This window comes from Haliaeetus leucocephalus, unplaced genomic scaffold, assembly GCF_000737465.1.
Source record: "Haliaeetus leucocephalus isolate CR32 unplaced genomic scaffold, Haliaeetus_leucocephalus-4.0 Scaffold395, whole genome shotgun sequence".
NCBI classification, from domain to species: domain Eukaryota; kingdom Metazoa; phylum Chordata; class Aves; order Accipitriformes; family Accipitridae; genus Haliaeetus; species Haliaeetus leucocephalus.
This window is the reverse complement of record NW_010972831.1, coordinates 4,844,409-4,860,455: the sequence shown is the minus strand read 5'-3', so window position 1 is coordinate 4,860,455 and position 16,047 is coordinate 4,844,409. Positions and strand designations below refer to the sequence as shown.

The 16,047-nt window shown below is 40.9% G+C and overlaps 1 protein-coding gene across 1 annotated transcript in view; it reads right to left on the bottom strand.

Annotated features, from left to right (window-relative positions):
• The window catches only part of SPECC1 (sperm antigen with calponin homology and coiled-coil domains 1), a 44,293-nt gene that overhangs the window by 2,607 nt on the left and 25,639 nt on the right, over positions 1 to 16,047 (bottom strand). The window contains exons 3-6 of the mRNA XM_010573693.1: positions 5,437 to 7,004; positions 3,380 to 3,587; positions 2,631 to 2,704; positions 1,883 to 2,061 (exon numbers count right to left, since the gene is read on the bottom strand). Of these exons, the coding sequence (XP_010571995.1) occupies positions 1,883 to 2,061; positions 2,631 to 2,704; positions 3,380 to 3,587; positions 5,437 to 7,004 (2,029 nt within the window). The remainder of the gene's footprint in view (positions 1 to 1,882; positions 2,062 to 2,630; positions 2,705 to 3,379; positions 3,588 to 5,436; positions 7,005 to 16,047) is intronic.

The window sequence follows — 16,047 nt, the reverse complement described above, 5'->3', positions numbered from 1 at the left end:
AGGAATGCAAAAATAACTGGGAGTGTAGAACTGGCTCTCAGCAGGAGCTCTGGCGACTTCAAGGATTTGTTTTATAGGTCAGTACAGTTTTAAAATTTCAGTGTTTAGCTGTTGATCACTGCTTTGTTTAGACAATGCCTTACGTAGGCATCATTACCTTCTCCATACCACTCAGAACAGAAATTTTACATTCTCTGCATGGACACTGTGAGTCAAATCAGTTATACTTAAATTGACAAATACAAAATTTGGTCTCAACACCTGTCTTTGAAAGAGAATAAATATTGCCCACTGCAAACAGTATATCCGGCTCCATGACCAACGTAATACTCAAAGCAAGCTATACAGATAGTCAATATGATGCAGAGACAGACATATATCTATATGTATGTGAAAAGAGAAGGAGAGACAAATGCCAAAAACGACTTAATTAAATACGTGTCTGAATACCTCCTTCTGGAACTACATATGTATGGATTCTGGGGATCTAATTTCAAAAGCAGTATTTGCAGCTCAGGCTTCTTCTGCCAAAGAGCTGACAATACAGCCATGTTCCTTATACATAGAAGATAAATATCGCAGTTTGCAAATTAGCAGGTCATCTTTTATTCAATTTAACTATTATCAAACACATCTTCAGATTAAAAAAATAGAAGAATAACGAGGAGAAACTACAAGTATATGATTCCTAACCTTATATATGGACCCCACTCTAAACAAGAGAAATTTCATTAAGAACAAATTAGGAATGGAAACAGAGCCCAGAACTTAAGTACTGTCTGGTAATCATTTTGTCTGAATACATAGTCTGTAATAGCTTTTCTTTGCATCCACTGGGGACTCTGATAATGAAACTGGAGCTTAAAAACATTCCTTTATTTTTCTGAAAAGAAGTACTTCTGTTCCTTCAATCCAGGAATTCTGATCCATACACCTCTGCACAAAAGCCCTCCCATCTTTTTACTTCCATCTACTGTACAGCTGCTGTGGAAACTCCTGAATGGAAAACAGTGAGCAAATATGTGCAACAAAGCTGGACTGTTACTCCACCTGAAAGAAGTGACAGGATTCACTGTGTTCCTGTGGCTATCCTACCAGTGGCCACAAAACTACTGGGAGAGAGATTAAATGGAAAAATCTAGAGGAGCAAAATTAATCTGGCACACGCTTTTGATAAACAGTACCACTGTTTGCGTTATTTTGTCTTTCTTTGTTCCCACTGTACAAATTTTCATCACTGCAGCTCTGCTGGGTCTTGTTTTACAGGTGGGTCCCTGCGTAACAAAGTCACTTCTGGGCTAAATGCTAACCCACGCCACAGTCCAGACCATTTAAAACAACTAATCACATAACAGGTTTCAAATTAAGGATAGGAGATGTGAGATGAGGAATCCTAGTACTTGCATCGATCACTCAGCCAACACATATCAGACTTGCAGAACAAAGAAGTCCAGCTAGTCCTCATTTTAACTGGAACATACACAGTCCTTGACTCCTCTTAGGTTAAGTAGTTCTCTTCTGGATGTCCCATTGAATATATGTAGCCAGCCAAACTTTTCACAGATGGTTTAATACAGCTGCACAGAGAGTTATGAAGGCAATAAAACACAGCAGAACACCATATTGAGAACAAAGCTATAAGAGGATATCGGCAATTGTTATTAATATTTGCTGATTAAAACCTTTGTGGCCTAGTTGACAGAACTAGATCGCCAAAAAGAAAAAGAGGCACATCTTAGAATAAGAGACAACAAAATCCGTCAGAAGAGTTAAAAACAGACAACATGCACATCCAAGCCAATGAATAGTTATTGACAAAGCACTGTTTGCATGCATGTTAGCAGTCACAGACATCAGATCTTGGCCTTTGTAAGTAACCAACCTGTTGCTGCCCTTCACTTCATCCAGCTCCTTCTGCAGTCTGGCACTCTTCTCCTCTTCCTCCTGAAGCTTCCTCTTTACCACACGGAGCTCCTGCTGAGCTTCACACTTAATATCATTGGCTACAACCACTGCAGTCTGCAGATCAGCTTGAAAACGCCTCCACTCTTCCGTATCTTCCTAGAAAGAGCAATTAGAACCCCAAACTGTTTGATGTAAAAATGCACCTACTTGAGCTGACCACTTAAGTTATTGATCTCTCTTTCAGTGATCACAAGTGACCAGGATTTCACTACAATTTCAGGATGATGCCGAGGTCAAACTAAATACTTGCCTCTCTACACAGGACTGACGAGATTGACGAAGAGGAAACTGATGCTAAGCTCTCCCCTCCAATACAAAAAGTACGATCAAAGTTCCTCCTATAGCTATTGATCATTCAGACTTGTGATACCACTACAAGCACTGCTGCTGAAAAGAGCACGTTGCTACTGATGATTCATGAAGCAGGAACGCTGTTTCATAGTAGCAGAAGTTCATAGGTAGAAAAAGCAAAAGTAATTTGCAAAGGATGTATTATATTTTTCCTTCACGGGCAAAGAAACAACTAGAAATAAGTGAAGAGGATGGAGAATGAAAGGATATAGAAAGAACTTTTTACAATTGTTCTACAAAAATACAATGCTCCTCTCAAATCCAGTACTGCAATCCAAGCTCAGCTTAGCTTTGTTATGGAGTCTAAGCCTTACCTTCATTTGCTTAGTCAGAGCTTTCAGCTGTCTCTCTGTATCTTGTTTTTGTTCTTCCAGCTTCATTGCTTTACCTAGGAACAGTAAAAAATGGAAAATACTATTAAACACACAAAGGCAAAGGTGAAAAGTGAAAATGGGAAGGCAGAGCAGCCTATTTGGTTTTGCTTCTAGTAATGACACTAAATAGACTAAACTGAAATTAAGACACTCTGTCAATGGATCAGGAATGGAATCAACAGCAGACTTGTTACTCAAACATCTCTGAAATAGGTCATTATTTTGAGGCATTAAACCAGACTTTTAAATTTACAGAATCACATGTGCAGGATCACTTAGTACACACACCCCTGGAACACTCGACGTAACACTGGTAAGCGAAATGTGCCACTCATTCCACCAGGTGGCAGCTCCCCTTCCACAACTCGACAGCAACTTCGACTTTACAGCTCTTACTAGTGCTTTTCCCTAAAAGCTCTTTAAAAGGCCAATAATTCCAGCTTCTAGAACAGGCAATACACCCTTCGCTGAAGCATGAGGCTTGGAGACTGTCTCTAATATTATTGCTGTAGCACTAACTGTTAAGATAGTGACTTCTGTGCACGAACAGAAAGGATTGGCCAAAATTGGAATACTTCTAAAGTGAGGCTTTTGTCACACGTATCAAGACATGCCTCCTCCTCCCTACTGCAGCCATAACTAAGCCCCCTGAATAAGGTCACTTAAATCCTTTTTTCAGCTCCACCTACTTTCTAGGTCACTGATGAGCTGGTTATTGTGAAGTTTTATAGCACGATGTTGTTCCACCTGGTCCTCCAACTCGAAAATGGTCTCTTTCAGGTTTTTTATATCTGCTTCATTCTCTGATGTTTTTTCCTGCAGCTTCTGGCTGGTTCTGCTCAGTTGCTCAGCCTGCCGGTCACACAACTCTTTCAGCTGACCACACTCAGTCTCAGCCTGGAAGGGAAGAAAGCAAGCTGCAAGTCTGTCTTTATTTCTTAAGAGATATCATGCATTAGAGCATGCATAGGCATCTCATAGACTTAAGAACTGAACCTGTGTTCTCAGCATTGTATAAACTGAGTTTCAATGCGAATGAGACGGTTTCAGGAAACATACATGAGCTATGAATGTCAGTTTTCTTTCCTGGTAATGAGGATAATAAAACAAGATGCTATAAAGGAAATTAAATTTTCTATATGATGACCATAATTCAAAACCAATCTCTGCAGGTAATGAACAGAGAGGAATTATATTCCTGGAAAGCTCCACATCTGTTTATATGTCACATTATGAGAGTGATATCACTGCCTTAGGGCCAAGACAACAATTAGTTCATCCACATTAACAATCTTGCTGCTTTTACTATGTGCATTTTCAATGGATTGTGAAAACATATGTAGTGGAGCTAGCTACTGCAGATAAGTGTATTTCTGGATATAGGACATCTGGAATTACTGAAGGGGAATCTGCTGCACTTCAGGTTGTTGGCTCAGGCCCACAGATCAATGCTTCCAGGTTTGGGGGAAGATCTCCGAGTATGGACAAATTATTCAGTGAGCAGCACTGGCACAGCCTGACTGAAGGGCAGCCTTACAGAAGCCTGTGGTCTTGTTTGGGTGTCACAAAGAGCCAATGATTCAAAACAGCTTAATTCGAGGGAAAGGAAGAGTAAAAAGGAGGAAACCTGTGGTTTCCAAACCAAGCAATAAAAGTTTGGTACAGAGTCTGAGCACTCAGCAGTTTTTCATTTATTCTTCATAAACTGCAGCTCCACTAAGCACTTGGGAGCTTCCTCTAGTAACTCCATTTGCTGTGGTCACCTATTTAAGCCGAAAGGACATCTGGATTTTCTAAATCGCTCAAATCATGGAGGTGCTTTTTGGCAATGCTCTCTTCCTCCGCAACTAGCCAATTTCACCATTCTTCTCATGATCCCTTCCCCACACAGGAAAGGCTGCACAAACAATCACTCTTTCTGCAGCGGTGGGACATAGTCACTGGCTTGTGCTTTATTAACACTTGTTCTACGATGCCTTGCATTGCAGCTCTCTTCCGAACATCCGGAATCACACAGAAAATAGAAACAGTAACTGACTTAAGCTTGCTTCCAGCAAAGCTACAAACTATCAAATGAAGCAGAGTAAAATTGTTCTAAAATAACTCAACTTTTTTTGCCGTAACTTTACCTATCCTAAAACAGAATACTTCTCAGTTTTGTAAAAATATTTTAGTTTTATGAAAATAATCTCATCTGGAGCTTGACCATGCATCATTAGTCATGTTGCTGTAAATACCAGCTTCTCTGAGCATTAGCTCATGTCCTTGTGTTCTCATTACCAATGACACCTATAGTTCACTACTAATTAATCATGATTACTTATTCAGAACTTAATATTTGCTCTAACTACTCATGCCCGTCTCTTCATCTGGATTACCAAGTGATTTTCACTAATATTTGTTCACATAACATCAAAGCAATATTTATTGACCTGTTCTTTGGTCCAATGTTGATAAACACAATTCTATTTACTAAAATAGTAAATTCTGCAGAAGATATTAGGGGAAATTAGCTTTGAATTTATAAACACAGCTATGCTAACAGTTATTCCTGGGAAAATATGTAGATAGCAGCAGAAAGAGAGACAATATCATATGATCCCACCTTCCATTCAAAACTAACTAATGTAATTTAAATCCTGGAAACTTATAATCAATAGCTCAATAACAATCTAAAGACCAACAATTACCTATTTATGGAAGGACAGATAAACAACCATTATATTTACAGCTGTTACTGCTTTACCTTAGCTAGCAGACCCTGAATGTGCTTCAGTTCACTGTTTGCCTTCAGCAGCTCTTGTTTAAGCTCAGTACAAGATGCTTCTAACTGATCCTTTTCTGCATGGGCTACTTTCAGCATCTCTTGCACCTCAGAATTGTCAGTAGTGCATCCCATCACGTTGATTTCTGCAGCCTTTTGTTTCTCGCTCTCTAACTGAGTTTTGAGAGAGCCATTCTCAATTTTTAGACCTTCTAAGGCAATTTTGCAGTCCTCCAGAGTTTTTGTCACTGTGCTGTTGCTCTCTTGTTCCACTTCTAGAAGTTTAAGCAGCTTCTCATTTTCTTCTCTCAGGCTTTTAATCACCTGCTGGGCGTCTTGATGCTCCCTTTCTAAGCTTCGTAGGCTGCTGGTTAACTGTTGCTGAATGTTAAGCAATTTCTCTCGTTCAAATTGTGCTTTTTCAAGAACTTCTGCACATTTCTGTTCCAGTTCAAGGACCTTCCCCTCCTGAGCTCTGCTTTCTTCATTCTTGGATCGCTCTTGGAGGAGAGTCATTAGCTTCTCATTTTCTTGGCTCAGCTGTTCTGCTCTGTCTCTATGCTGACGAAAGGAAGTCTCCAGGAGAGCTTTCTCTTCCACTAGCTTCTCATTTTCTGTTGTCAGCTCCTGCACCATTTGCTGTTGATCTGACAGCTCTTGCAAAGTGGCTTGTAATTCTTCTGCTGTGCTGTGGTGATTCTCTTCCATTTTTTGTATTCTCTCTGTAAGAGATGCAACAGAAAGGTCACTAATATTGTTTGGAGAACTTCCTGTAGTGGAGCATTTGGAACCTTTCAAATGGTTGCTGTTGGAGGATGTTGGCCTGGAAGGTACATCTGCTATATGTTCAAAATCAGATGCATCGGGTGACAAGGAAGCCTTAGTTACATCACTGCTGGAAGAACCTGAATTGCGCAGTGCACCCCCATTCACATGCTGCCTGTGCTCATCCATTTCACCTCTCGACACATTTTTTGATGGGCTTCCAAAACTGGATTCTTGGGTAGTTGGGGTTGGGAGGCTGCTGTCACCTCCACTGCTTGTTGTTGTGTCTGAGAGAGGAGAGTTCTCTAGATAAAGCAATTTCTCTTTCAAAACACGATTTTCTTCGCCCAGGCTAGCAAGCTCTTTTTGAAAAGTCCTGTTTTTTTCCTGAAGGGTCCGTATTAATGGATCTATGTCAACAGGTGATACTGTTTCTACATTTTGATTGGAAGCACCCATTCCTTCAGCGTTAAGTGACCCTTTCTCTTTGCATTTCTTCAATTCACAACGGAGTTTGGTAATTTCAGAATCTTTTGTCTTTGCTTCTGCCAGGAGTTCTTTAACCTGAGATTCCAGAACAGCCTTGTCACCAGTTTCATTCTCTTGCTTGGACTTGCTAGTGGGGCGCACGTGTTTGGTAGGTGTCGGTGTACCAGAAGAGGTGGGGCTGGGTTGTGTTTTCCTGGTATTGGCTTGACCACGCAATACAGCTCTCTCTCTGGATACAGATGATGATATTTCCCGGGGTGCTGGAATCCCTGTGCGCTTTGCAGCTGAAACTGTTCCTTCAAGAGAAAGAGATGAGGCAAACTGAGTTAGTTCATAAAGTAAACAAGTCACACAACAACAATGCTAAAGCCTAGAGCAGTCTTGGAAAAAACACCTGAGTGTTTGAATAGGTTTAGTCATGACTGAGTGTGTGGATTCATGTTTCAAAGGCTCGTATTATTTTGCATTTCTTCCTCTCCCACCCCCCGCAAAGGAACACAGTCTGCTGAACTTTTTCCCAGGGTAATAATATAATACGTAGATGCTGCAATGCATGAACTGCAACCCCCAATACCAGGATATTAATCATTTTAAAATAAAAATTCTTCACACTACACTTTGTGAAATGCTGAATTTAAACCTATTAATTTCTGGGGAAAAGTTCAGTGACTTAAGAAAAGATACCATCTTTGAAAAAAAATGTATGGTTATTACACATAAAACTAAGGTATTTGCATTATGCTCAGTTTATGCAGATCATCATAAAAAAGGTCTGTGAAATTCATGCTGACTGCGGATTCGGTGAAATACAAAACTCTGCCAGCACTTCTAACACTAAGACAATTGTGTTGCTGCAGCTTCTTGCAGAGATGGACGAGAGATTTTTCGTGTTATAAATTCCCATCCTCTTACAGAGGAAGAGCAAAAGGAGATTAGAAACTTGATGCTGTTCTGTTTGGTGGTTGTTGGTTTGGTTGGTTGGTTGTTTTTTTTCCCCCAACCAACTTAATGCAAAGCGTTATGTGATTACAAGGGAATAAAGTTTCTGAGTTGCTGATCTTCATCTTCCAAAGCACTCTCTTGGAATATGGGACCATGGGTACTGAAGAAACAGTAAGAGCCATCCTAACCATGAAAGCATTAACAAGCTGTTTAAAGAAAAGAAGCTGGTTCAAAGGGAGGTATTATATTCCACTACAAGTGGCAACACTATTAATTTAAGAAATTCCTGTTTTCAGGACCTTACTCAAAAGGAAAAGCCCTAAAGTACAGAGCCATAATGTTTTGGGATATGGTACAATGAAGAGATATTGTCTAATGTAGCCACATAAACAGGATGCAAGGGCCAGTTATGCAAACAGAAAGGGCTAGTGCGCCAGTGTTTGCAATAAAAACAAGTTCCAGGAGCACTCTGGGGGGAAATCCTAGAATCAATTACATCTCCCCACGTTTGGGAGGCTCTCTTTGCACATGTGCAGCACTCACAGAAAATCAAAAGGCAGTTAAGACCAAAGCGGGAGCGGACTCCCTGCCTTACAGAGCAAGCAACTTCATAACCCTCCCACAGCATTTTTCACACTGAGGAAATCTTGGTGCAGTGATGCACTGTCAGTAATGCAGGGCACTGAAGGGTTAATCTTACCACCACCCAGTTTGCTCAGCATCTCTTTTGAAGAATGCACTAGGTTTATAAACCCCACACAAACAGGACCCCCTCCTCCTCTCTCCCAAACAAACACACTCTGCAGCAGGCACAATAAACACCCAGAGACAAAGAGCAGCTGAAGAAAAGACCCCTGAACGCAGAGGGGCTGTGCTGGGAGGAGAGCACAGAAAGGGCTCTGTGATGGCAGGGGCACGATAAGGCCAGAAACAAAGGCTCCAGTGTTTATGGGAAGAGATAGCAGGGACAGTCTGGCTGGACAGCAAGCAGCCCACACAGCTTCATTTAGTCATCTACAGCTGGAGGCGCCAACATATCAAGGCAGCTCCCGGCTCCCCAGTGGAAAAGTGCAACGCAAGCAGAGATGGGAGTTTTTCCACTGCAACTTAAACGGCTGCTGGTGTGACTCCAGCCCTGAGAACTTGGAGAACTCATTTCACTTGTCAGAGGTGAAAGCCCCCGGCTCACTGCTCATCCCACTTCTTAACCCGAGGGTTTCCAACTGCCAAGATCTTGCCCCTGTAAACTGCACTCACACTGAGCTCGGCAGATGAGCAAAGCTTTTAATGTCGATGCAGCTAACACCGTAAGATGAAGGACAACAGGGAAATTGAATGGACCATGACGTGATACATCACTTCCAGCAGAGAAATACCAGCTGAGCACAGCTCCTCCTTCTTCAGAGGCAGAGGTTCATGTGGGGTGAACCCCAGGTGTCCAGGCAAGAGAGCACAAGGCCTTGTTTGAATGCATCGCTTGAACATACAGTAGGACAAGTGTCCAGAGTAGAGGAAGCAGTACTCACACAAGCTATAACCATACTACAGATTTAAGATGTAAAATACTTACTACAAATGGCCACAGATGTTCTTCGATGGAGCCTAAGGGGTGGATTTAAAGCCTTCTGTTATGTCCTGGACTTTTATTCAATCTGAAGGAGTTTTCTACTGTTATAACAAAATTTTATGACAAAGCAAGTGCCCCAAAAAACTCCTCTTTTTTTTTTTTTTTTTTTTTTTGCAATGCCCAACCTAGTGCAATGACATGACTGTCATCTGGTCAGCACATGACTGGGTAGTGTTATATAAGTAGTGGGTAGTGCTGACGTATTATATACATTACAAGAAATAATGATGCTACTACACACTGGTAAAAATTGCATGGCACTGAGAAAACCACCTTTTTCCAAGAGGAAAGTAGCACTTCTGGTAGCAATGCCAGTGTGCTTCTAATCGCCACCAGATGACAACTGCAACATGATCCTGAGCAATGGAAGATGTATATACAAGGATAACAACTAAATATATTTAACTGGGATTGATTATCTGTACTTCACCAGTTTGACAACCAGTGCAGGCTCTGAGCTTACTCAACCTGTCCCACGTGTTTTGTAAAGAGTCCATGCTCTGTTGATTTGTTCTGCCATAAACCACGAAGCATTTACTATCGATCAATAACCATTAACCTACCTGTTTTTTTTTCAGGACGTAGAAGTGTTTATGTATTTTCCTCTCTCCACTCTCCGAAACAGTGCCATGTAATACTAAAAAGCCACAGAGAGCCCAGAAGAGAAATAGTTCCGAATGCATATGTATGTTGACTACAAAACACCAAAGCAAGTATAAGCACTACTTTAAAATTTATTTTACGGGCAACTCCCCCTCTGAATGACCTTGAAATTGAGCAGTGTAGCAGTTATAAATGGAACTGCCAGCCCCACAGCTGAGGCACCCACAATACAGGAACTGCATTTTGGGGTGTACAGTCACCGTGGTGATGTGATTAGCTCGGCACCCCACACTGGCTATGGGAGACTCCAGACAGACACATGCTTGCCAAGCTGCAGAACCCAATCTAGGGTTGATTTATGCTGTTGCTTAAAGTGGCTGGAATCACGCAGAATTTTACTTCCTAGAAAGTGCTGCTTGTTTTGAGCAGGGAAGAGAAAAAACAATCAATCAGCACTGCATTTCAAAGGAGACATTCCGGAAAAAAAAGCCCAAACGTTATCGAACATCTTTGGTCAAAATGGTGCTATGGCACCTCATTCCCGTTTTCACTGTTCATCCGCTCTGTCCAACTTGTCAGCTTAACTATTCTTCTGTCAACTTTGAACACAACCTCTTTCCCACTGTTCCACGTATCCAAGCTCAGGCTACCTCGGACCAACAGCATATTTCTCATTCCCTTTGCACCATACCTAACCTTCCATTCTCCCAGTCCCATACCCACTCTGCTACTGGGCTCAGCTTGCATTCTCCCACTTCAGAGGAACTGGGAATTACTCCTGAATTACTGCACTGAGAGTTATTGCCTGAAAACCTGTTTCGCTCAGACCGAGGTCACCTCATCAACATGTTCCTCACCTTGGCACCCAGTAAGAACTCCTCCATTTTCAGTACCAGCCATACTTTTCAGGTGTGAGGGATTAAACCTTAACATGTATATAGAGCTTATGATTTTCAAAGTGCTTTAAAATTAACAGCTATTTAACTCAAATCCTCTGAAACACATAATTGTTACCTCTAGGTTACAGGACAGGGAAGCAGAGAGAAATTAAATGCCTCACCCAAGGTCACAGCAAGTCAGTAAGGATTAGGACCCTGGAGCTCCTGGCTGGTGGCCTGCTGTGCAGCTTTATTTTTTGCACCACTTTCTGCCAGGGAATACTCACTGACTTTCCGCTGGTGTCAGAAACAAAGCTGGACTTTAATGAGATAAAAGTTGACCCCTCACGATGATTTTTTGCCATTTTAATCCCATTTGCTGCATAGCTACAATGTTTTTCACAGAAGAAAGGATCAGGATTACTCTTCAGTTTTTCCACATAATGATCTATATTTGATCCAAGCTCTCAGCACCTGCCACATCAACTCCCATAGGGGCACCCACAAGCAGAAGAAAATGTACTACGGAATGGAGAAAACCATTTCCCAATCCCCCAAGGTGGAACACATAGGACAGCTGTCCAGAAGTAAAGTCCATGCAGTACGGCTAACGTAATTACAGTGATAGCAGGGTAAGGGAGAGTAGGTGGCAAACATTTTACTATAGTCACCGGGGACACACACATGACATTTTGGAAGGAAGATTCAGTAAATTAATCTGCCTTCACACTCCATGTGCTCTGAGATAGCACATATCACTGTCTTCCCAGTAAAGCACTAGCCTTGAAGTTACATTTAGTTTACTTGACTCTTAAGTACAATTAAAAGTTAAAATACCTGCTTCTCCAATCCCAGAGCAGAGGAAGAATCTCAGCTGGGAAGTGACTTCATTTGACCTCAGAAACTTTCTGCTTTGAATCTGTTTTTTAGAACTGGAGTCAATACAAGATTATTTGCCTTTGTGCCATTTGTGTCCCACAACCTGCCCTTTCCTTAATCCTTCCCTCCATCAACATATTAATAACCCAAAGGTTAATGCCATGAGCTTCTGCTGTTCCAGGGACTGAATTAGCAGGGAATGTTCCATTTGGTGCTTTCTTCCTAAATTTTAATCCTGTTAACTCTTAAGCTAAGAGCAACACATTTTCTTCTTCAACATATTAAAAATTCAAGTTACTAATTAATTCTTCCATAGTTTAAGTAGTTACTAAGTCTCCTGCATGTAGAGTTCATCTATGTAATTTAAGCATGCTGATCACTGATTCATTTCAGAAAGCATTTCAGTCACGTAAGACTAAAGCATGAAGACAGATGCATCTTTGGTGTGATGTTTTTAAACAATGGATACCTTATTTGAATTGCAAGGGCAGGATAACAGGAAATAAAAGAAAGCTATTCATAGCACTCTGCAATGTTAAAGTCATACATTTCAAAAAGGTGAACTCTTGCCTGCAGACAAGTTTGTACTCTCATGATTATCCACTGCTCTAGGACTGTTACATCTCTTTCATTCCAGCTCCTGCATTTGCAACAGACCAACTATTTCACTGTCTTGTGTCTCTGCCATCCCTCCCACCTCAAAAAGGGATAGCAAAACAAAAAAAGAGATAGCAACAAGAAATTATGGGCTAACTCACAGCCTCCCTGCCAACAGAAGACTGTGATTCTTCCGTTGTTCTGGAATTCTGTTCCCATGTGCTAAGATATTTGAATACATTTTTGCCATCTGAACAGAACTCCCAAGCCTCAGATAGAAAAGTGATTCCTGTGATACCTTGAGGAAAAGGTTAGTATACATCAAGTGGGTTGCAAGCATTTAGCAGAATGGCTAAGTACAGAGAATACTATTAAGAGCCCATGTTTGTACAGCAAATAAAAAGACCTCCCCATACAATTTTACTGTGCTCTATCACATGTGGCTTAAATGAATTAGGTCCTTCTTATCAGTTTTGGTTTTCAGCTTATCCTCTGGCTGTGACTTAGGTAGATCCTGGACTCAACATGTCTGCATTTACTCAGGCTTTGCCAAGATCTTGCTGAGGATCCACAGCAGCATTGGTAACATACAGCAACAGGTAGGTAATGCAGGCATGTACTCATACATGCTCAGCCTTCCCTGTGTAAGGTCCTATTACTATTTTTAGCCAAATTTGAGTTTCTTATGCAAAAAACCCTGGGTCTCGGGTGTACCTTAATCCCACCTGGTTTATGACACCTAGTGTAGGAAGCCAAAATACAGATGTCTGCTGCCATTTCAGATGTCCTTTAGGTATATTTAAAATATCTTCACTGAGCTGAAAGATATGACAGTACCTGTGGGAGACCTGTCCTCTGCTCAAGAGGCAGACAGAGAGCAACTGGGATGTCTGAAGACATCTGGGATGCCACTAGACATTGAACTGAACAGTCAGACTTTCACAACAGATTTACAAGCTGTGTTCCAAGGCAGGTAATAGCAGCTTTTATGTGCCATTTTCAAAATTACACCAGTACCCAAGTACCACTTAGGTGACTTCCAGCCACGCAATGAACAACTTAACACAATGCATTAATATGTGACTTCATGAGATCGTTGATCTGCTGAATTTAGTCACAGCTAAATCAGAAGAGATGGTATTAGCTTGGAGCCGTTGCACTCTGTTCACTCCGTACAATAAAGAAGTGCATGTTACAGGGAGCCTAGCCACATTTTCTGTCTTTTGTCAATTCAGAGTAAAGTTTTCAGGAACCTAATTAACTTGGTGCTTAAAATCCACTTTCCAAAAGTGGCTAAGCCACTAAGAGCGCAAAGCTTAACTGAAAACCCAAAGGACTTGGCAGATCACTTTCACTCTGCTCCAGCATTGATCCCGAGACTGACACTGAGACTGACTAAGAGTGAACTAGGAATGTCCTTTGGGAAATGATGACTATACAGCACAGAAGGATTGGTGTACATTTGTCTCTCTTAAAATACTTTCTTATTAAAAGATTTCAGAGTTTTGCATACATGTCTACTTCATTGAAATGCCCTATTTTGCCCTGCCCTTTTTTCCCTTTGTTTAAGCAAATGAAACAGTTAAAAAACAACTTCCCTGCTAACCAGGGATCTTCTAATATCCTAATTAACAGGAAACAGACTGACACATTTCATGGTAGCATGAGAAAAAGCAAACATAGCTGCTGAAAAGTAGGGCAGATATATCAGCAACACTCACCCATGCTTCTGCACTCTTTCATACAGATACCTACACAGAGGCAAAATCCCTATAAATGTTCTGCCACATTGTTTAATGCTCCTACCCTTAAACCTCCGGGCATGCTAACAGTAAGACAGCTTGATGAATGGATGCACATAAACTAAATCAACTCATGAAGAAGATCTGAATCAGTTCTAAGTGCTTCTTGGGGGTTAGAACAAGAGTGGAACTGGATGCAGAAGGCCCAATTTTCGAAGAGATACAGGTGCCAAGAGACACGGATCAGCACCTTCTGTTATTTTCAGAACTGCTTAAGCTGTTTAGAACTTCATATTTGAGAGTGAAATGTCTAAAACTTCTGGTCCACCATCAGCTTAGGTAAAAGTCAGGATAAAGAATGACACTATTACACTGTGACAAACTATTACAGCTTGATCGACAAAGGGAACGAGCTGGACAGGTTAGCTATCAGCATTTTTCAGAGTGTTGGATACTCCTTTGGATAATCCTCAGTAACTCAGAAGAGCATACCATTTTCCATCTCTTTTAGGGTTGTCCTGCAGAAAGACAATGCTCCCTGCTACCCAGTCTTTATGCAATAGCGAACAAAGCAAACCTAGGCTTGGCCAGTCCTGAATTAGTCTGTTTGCAGAGTATTAGTCATAGAGCCAACACCTTTACAGGTCAGCAACTCTTTGGGAAGGTTCACTTGGACTCCACCTAGCTTTAAAAAAAGACAAGGAGATGGCTGCAGAACAACAAAGGTGGTTTTGATTATCTAGCACTAATTATATAGAAGCATCTGCTCAAATAAGGCCTTCTACTCGCTTGGCAAACACTGAGACTAGAAAGTAATTATAACATGAACTCTTTTTTCTGAAGAATTGTAATGGCCTGTTAGACTGTCTGGACTGCCTGACTACATTCCCTGTGGAATAGGTACAATATGCAACAGGAGGAAAAAAAATCTAAAAGACTAAATGCAAAGATTTTGATCTATGTAATCATTGTGGACAGTGTAGGAAAGCAACGCAGGTACTGGTATTTGACACAGAGGAATAGAGTAAGAGACCACAGAAAGAAATAAAAATTGTATTACAAAGTATTAGGTAACAACAGATACCTGTATTTGAAAAGTTACACTACCAGAGGTTCCAAAGAAAAAGCAGCAATAAGCATCTTGGTCTGAGCAATTCCTAATTAAGACTACAGAGACCACTGACGTTAGAGCTGAACACTTTGTAAAGGTTGGCTTATTTTTTGTTTTAATTAGAAGATATGAGTCGAGAGATCTGGGGTGCAAGAAGCACAGGAGAAAAGGCACTATTTTAGTAACTCAAAGACTAAGTCATGACAAAACTACTTGTCATCAATTTAAATCTGCAAGTGAACTACTGGTAGGACATTCTTTTGAAGGGTGGCCACTAGAAGAGACTCTCCCATGGCAGGAATGTAACCCAATAGGAGAGATGACCTTATATTTGAAGTAACTCCATTTAGGTCAAATTTTAACATCTAAACCAAGCAAAAATGTACAGATGTACTGTCCAGTACTCTTAGAATCCACAAAAGGCCCTATTTACACTGTCCCCTTCAGTAAGTTATACAGTGGTTTTAGAAGAGGGAATCTCTGCTGCACAATTAAGGAATTTCTTAAAGATCACAAATATTTTATTTTCAGCTTGTTGGATTCACCCCGATCAATAATTCTGTCATCTTGTTCCTTCTTCATAGAAAGTCACTTTTAACTCTTCCAAAAAAGTGTTAAAATGCAATTAGAAAAAGAAGATCAGCCATTCTCAGCATCTAGTGGTTCCAAGCTCTTAGCACAGCCATGACAACAAGAACTAAAGCTCAAGTTCACAGTCACAGCTCAATGCTATTACAGTGGAAACAAGGTCACATTCAGAAGGTAAATGAGACTAGATCTGATAAAAATCCTGTTCACAAAGTCTCATTGTGAATTTCAGCTGACTTTTTCCTCTTTATGGGCCTGTTCACATACAATTCCTCTCTGAATAACAGCAGTAGTAGTTAAAATCTCTTTACCCCGAGAGACATGCCCGTGTCCATACAAAAGAGTTCCTCTGAACATTTCTTACGCCATTTA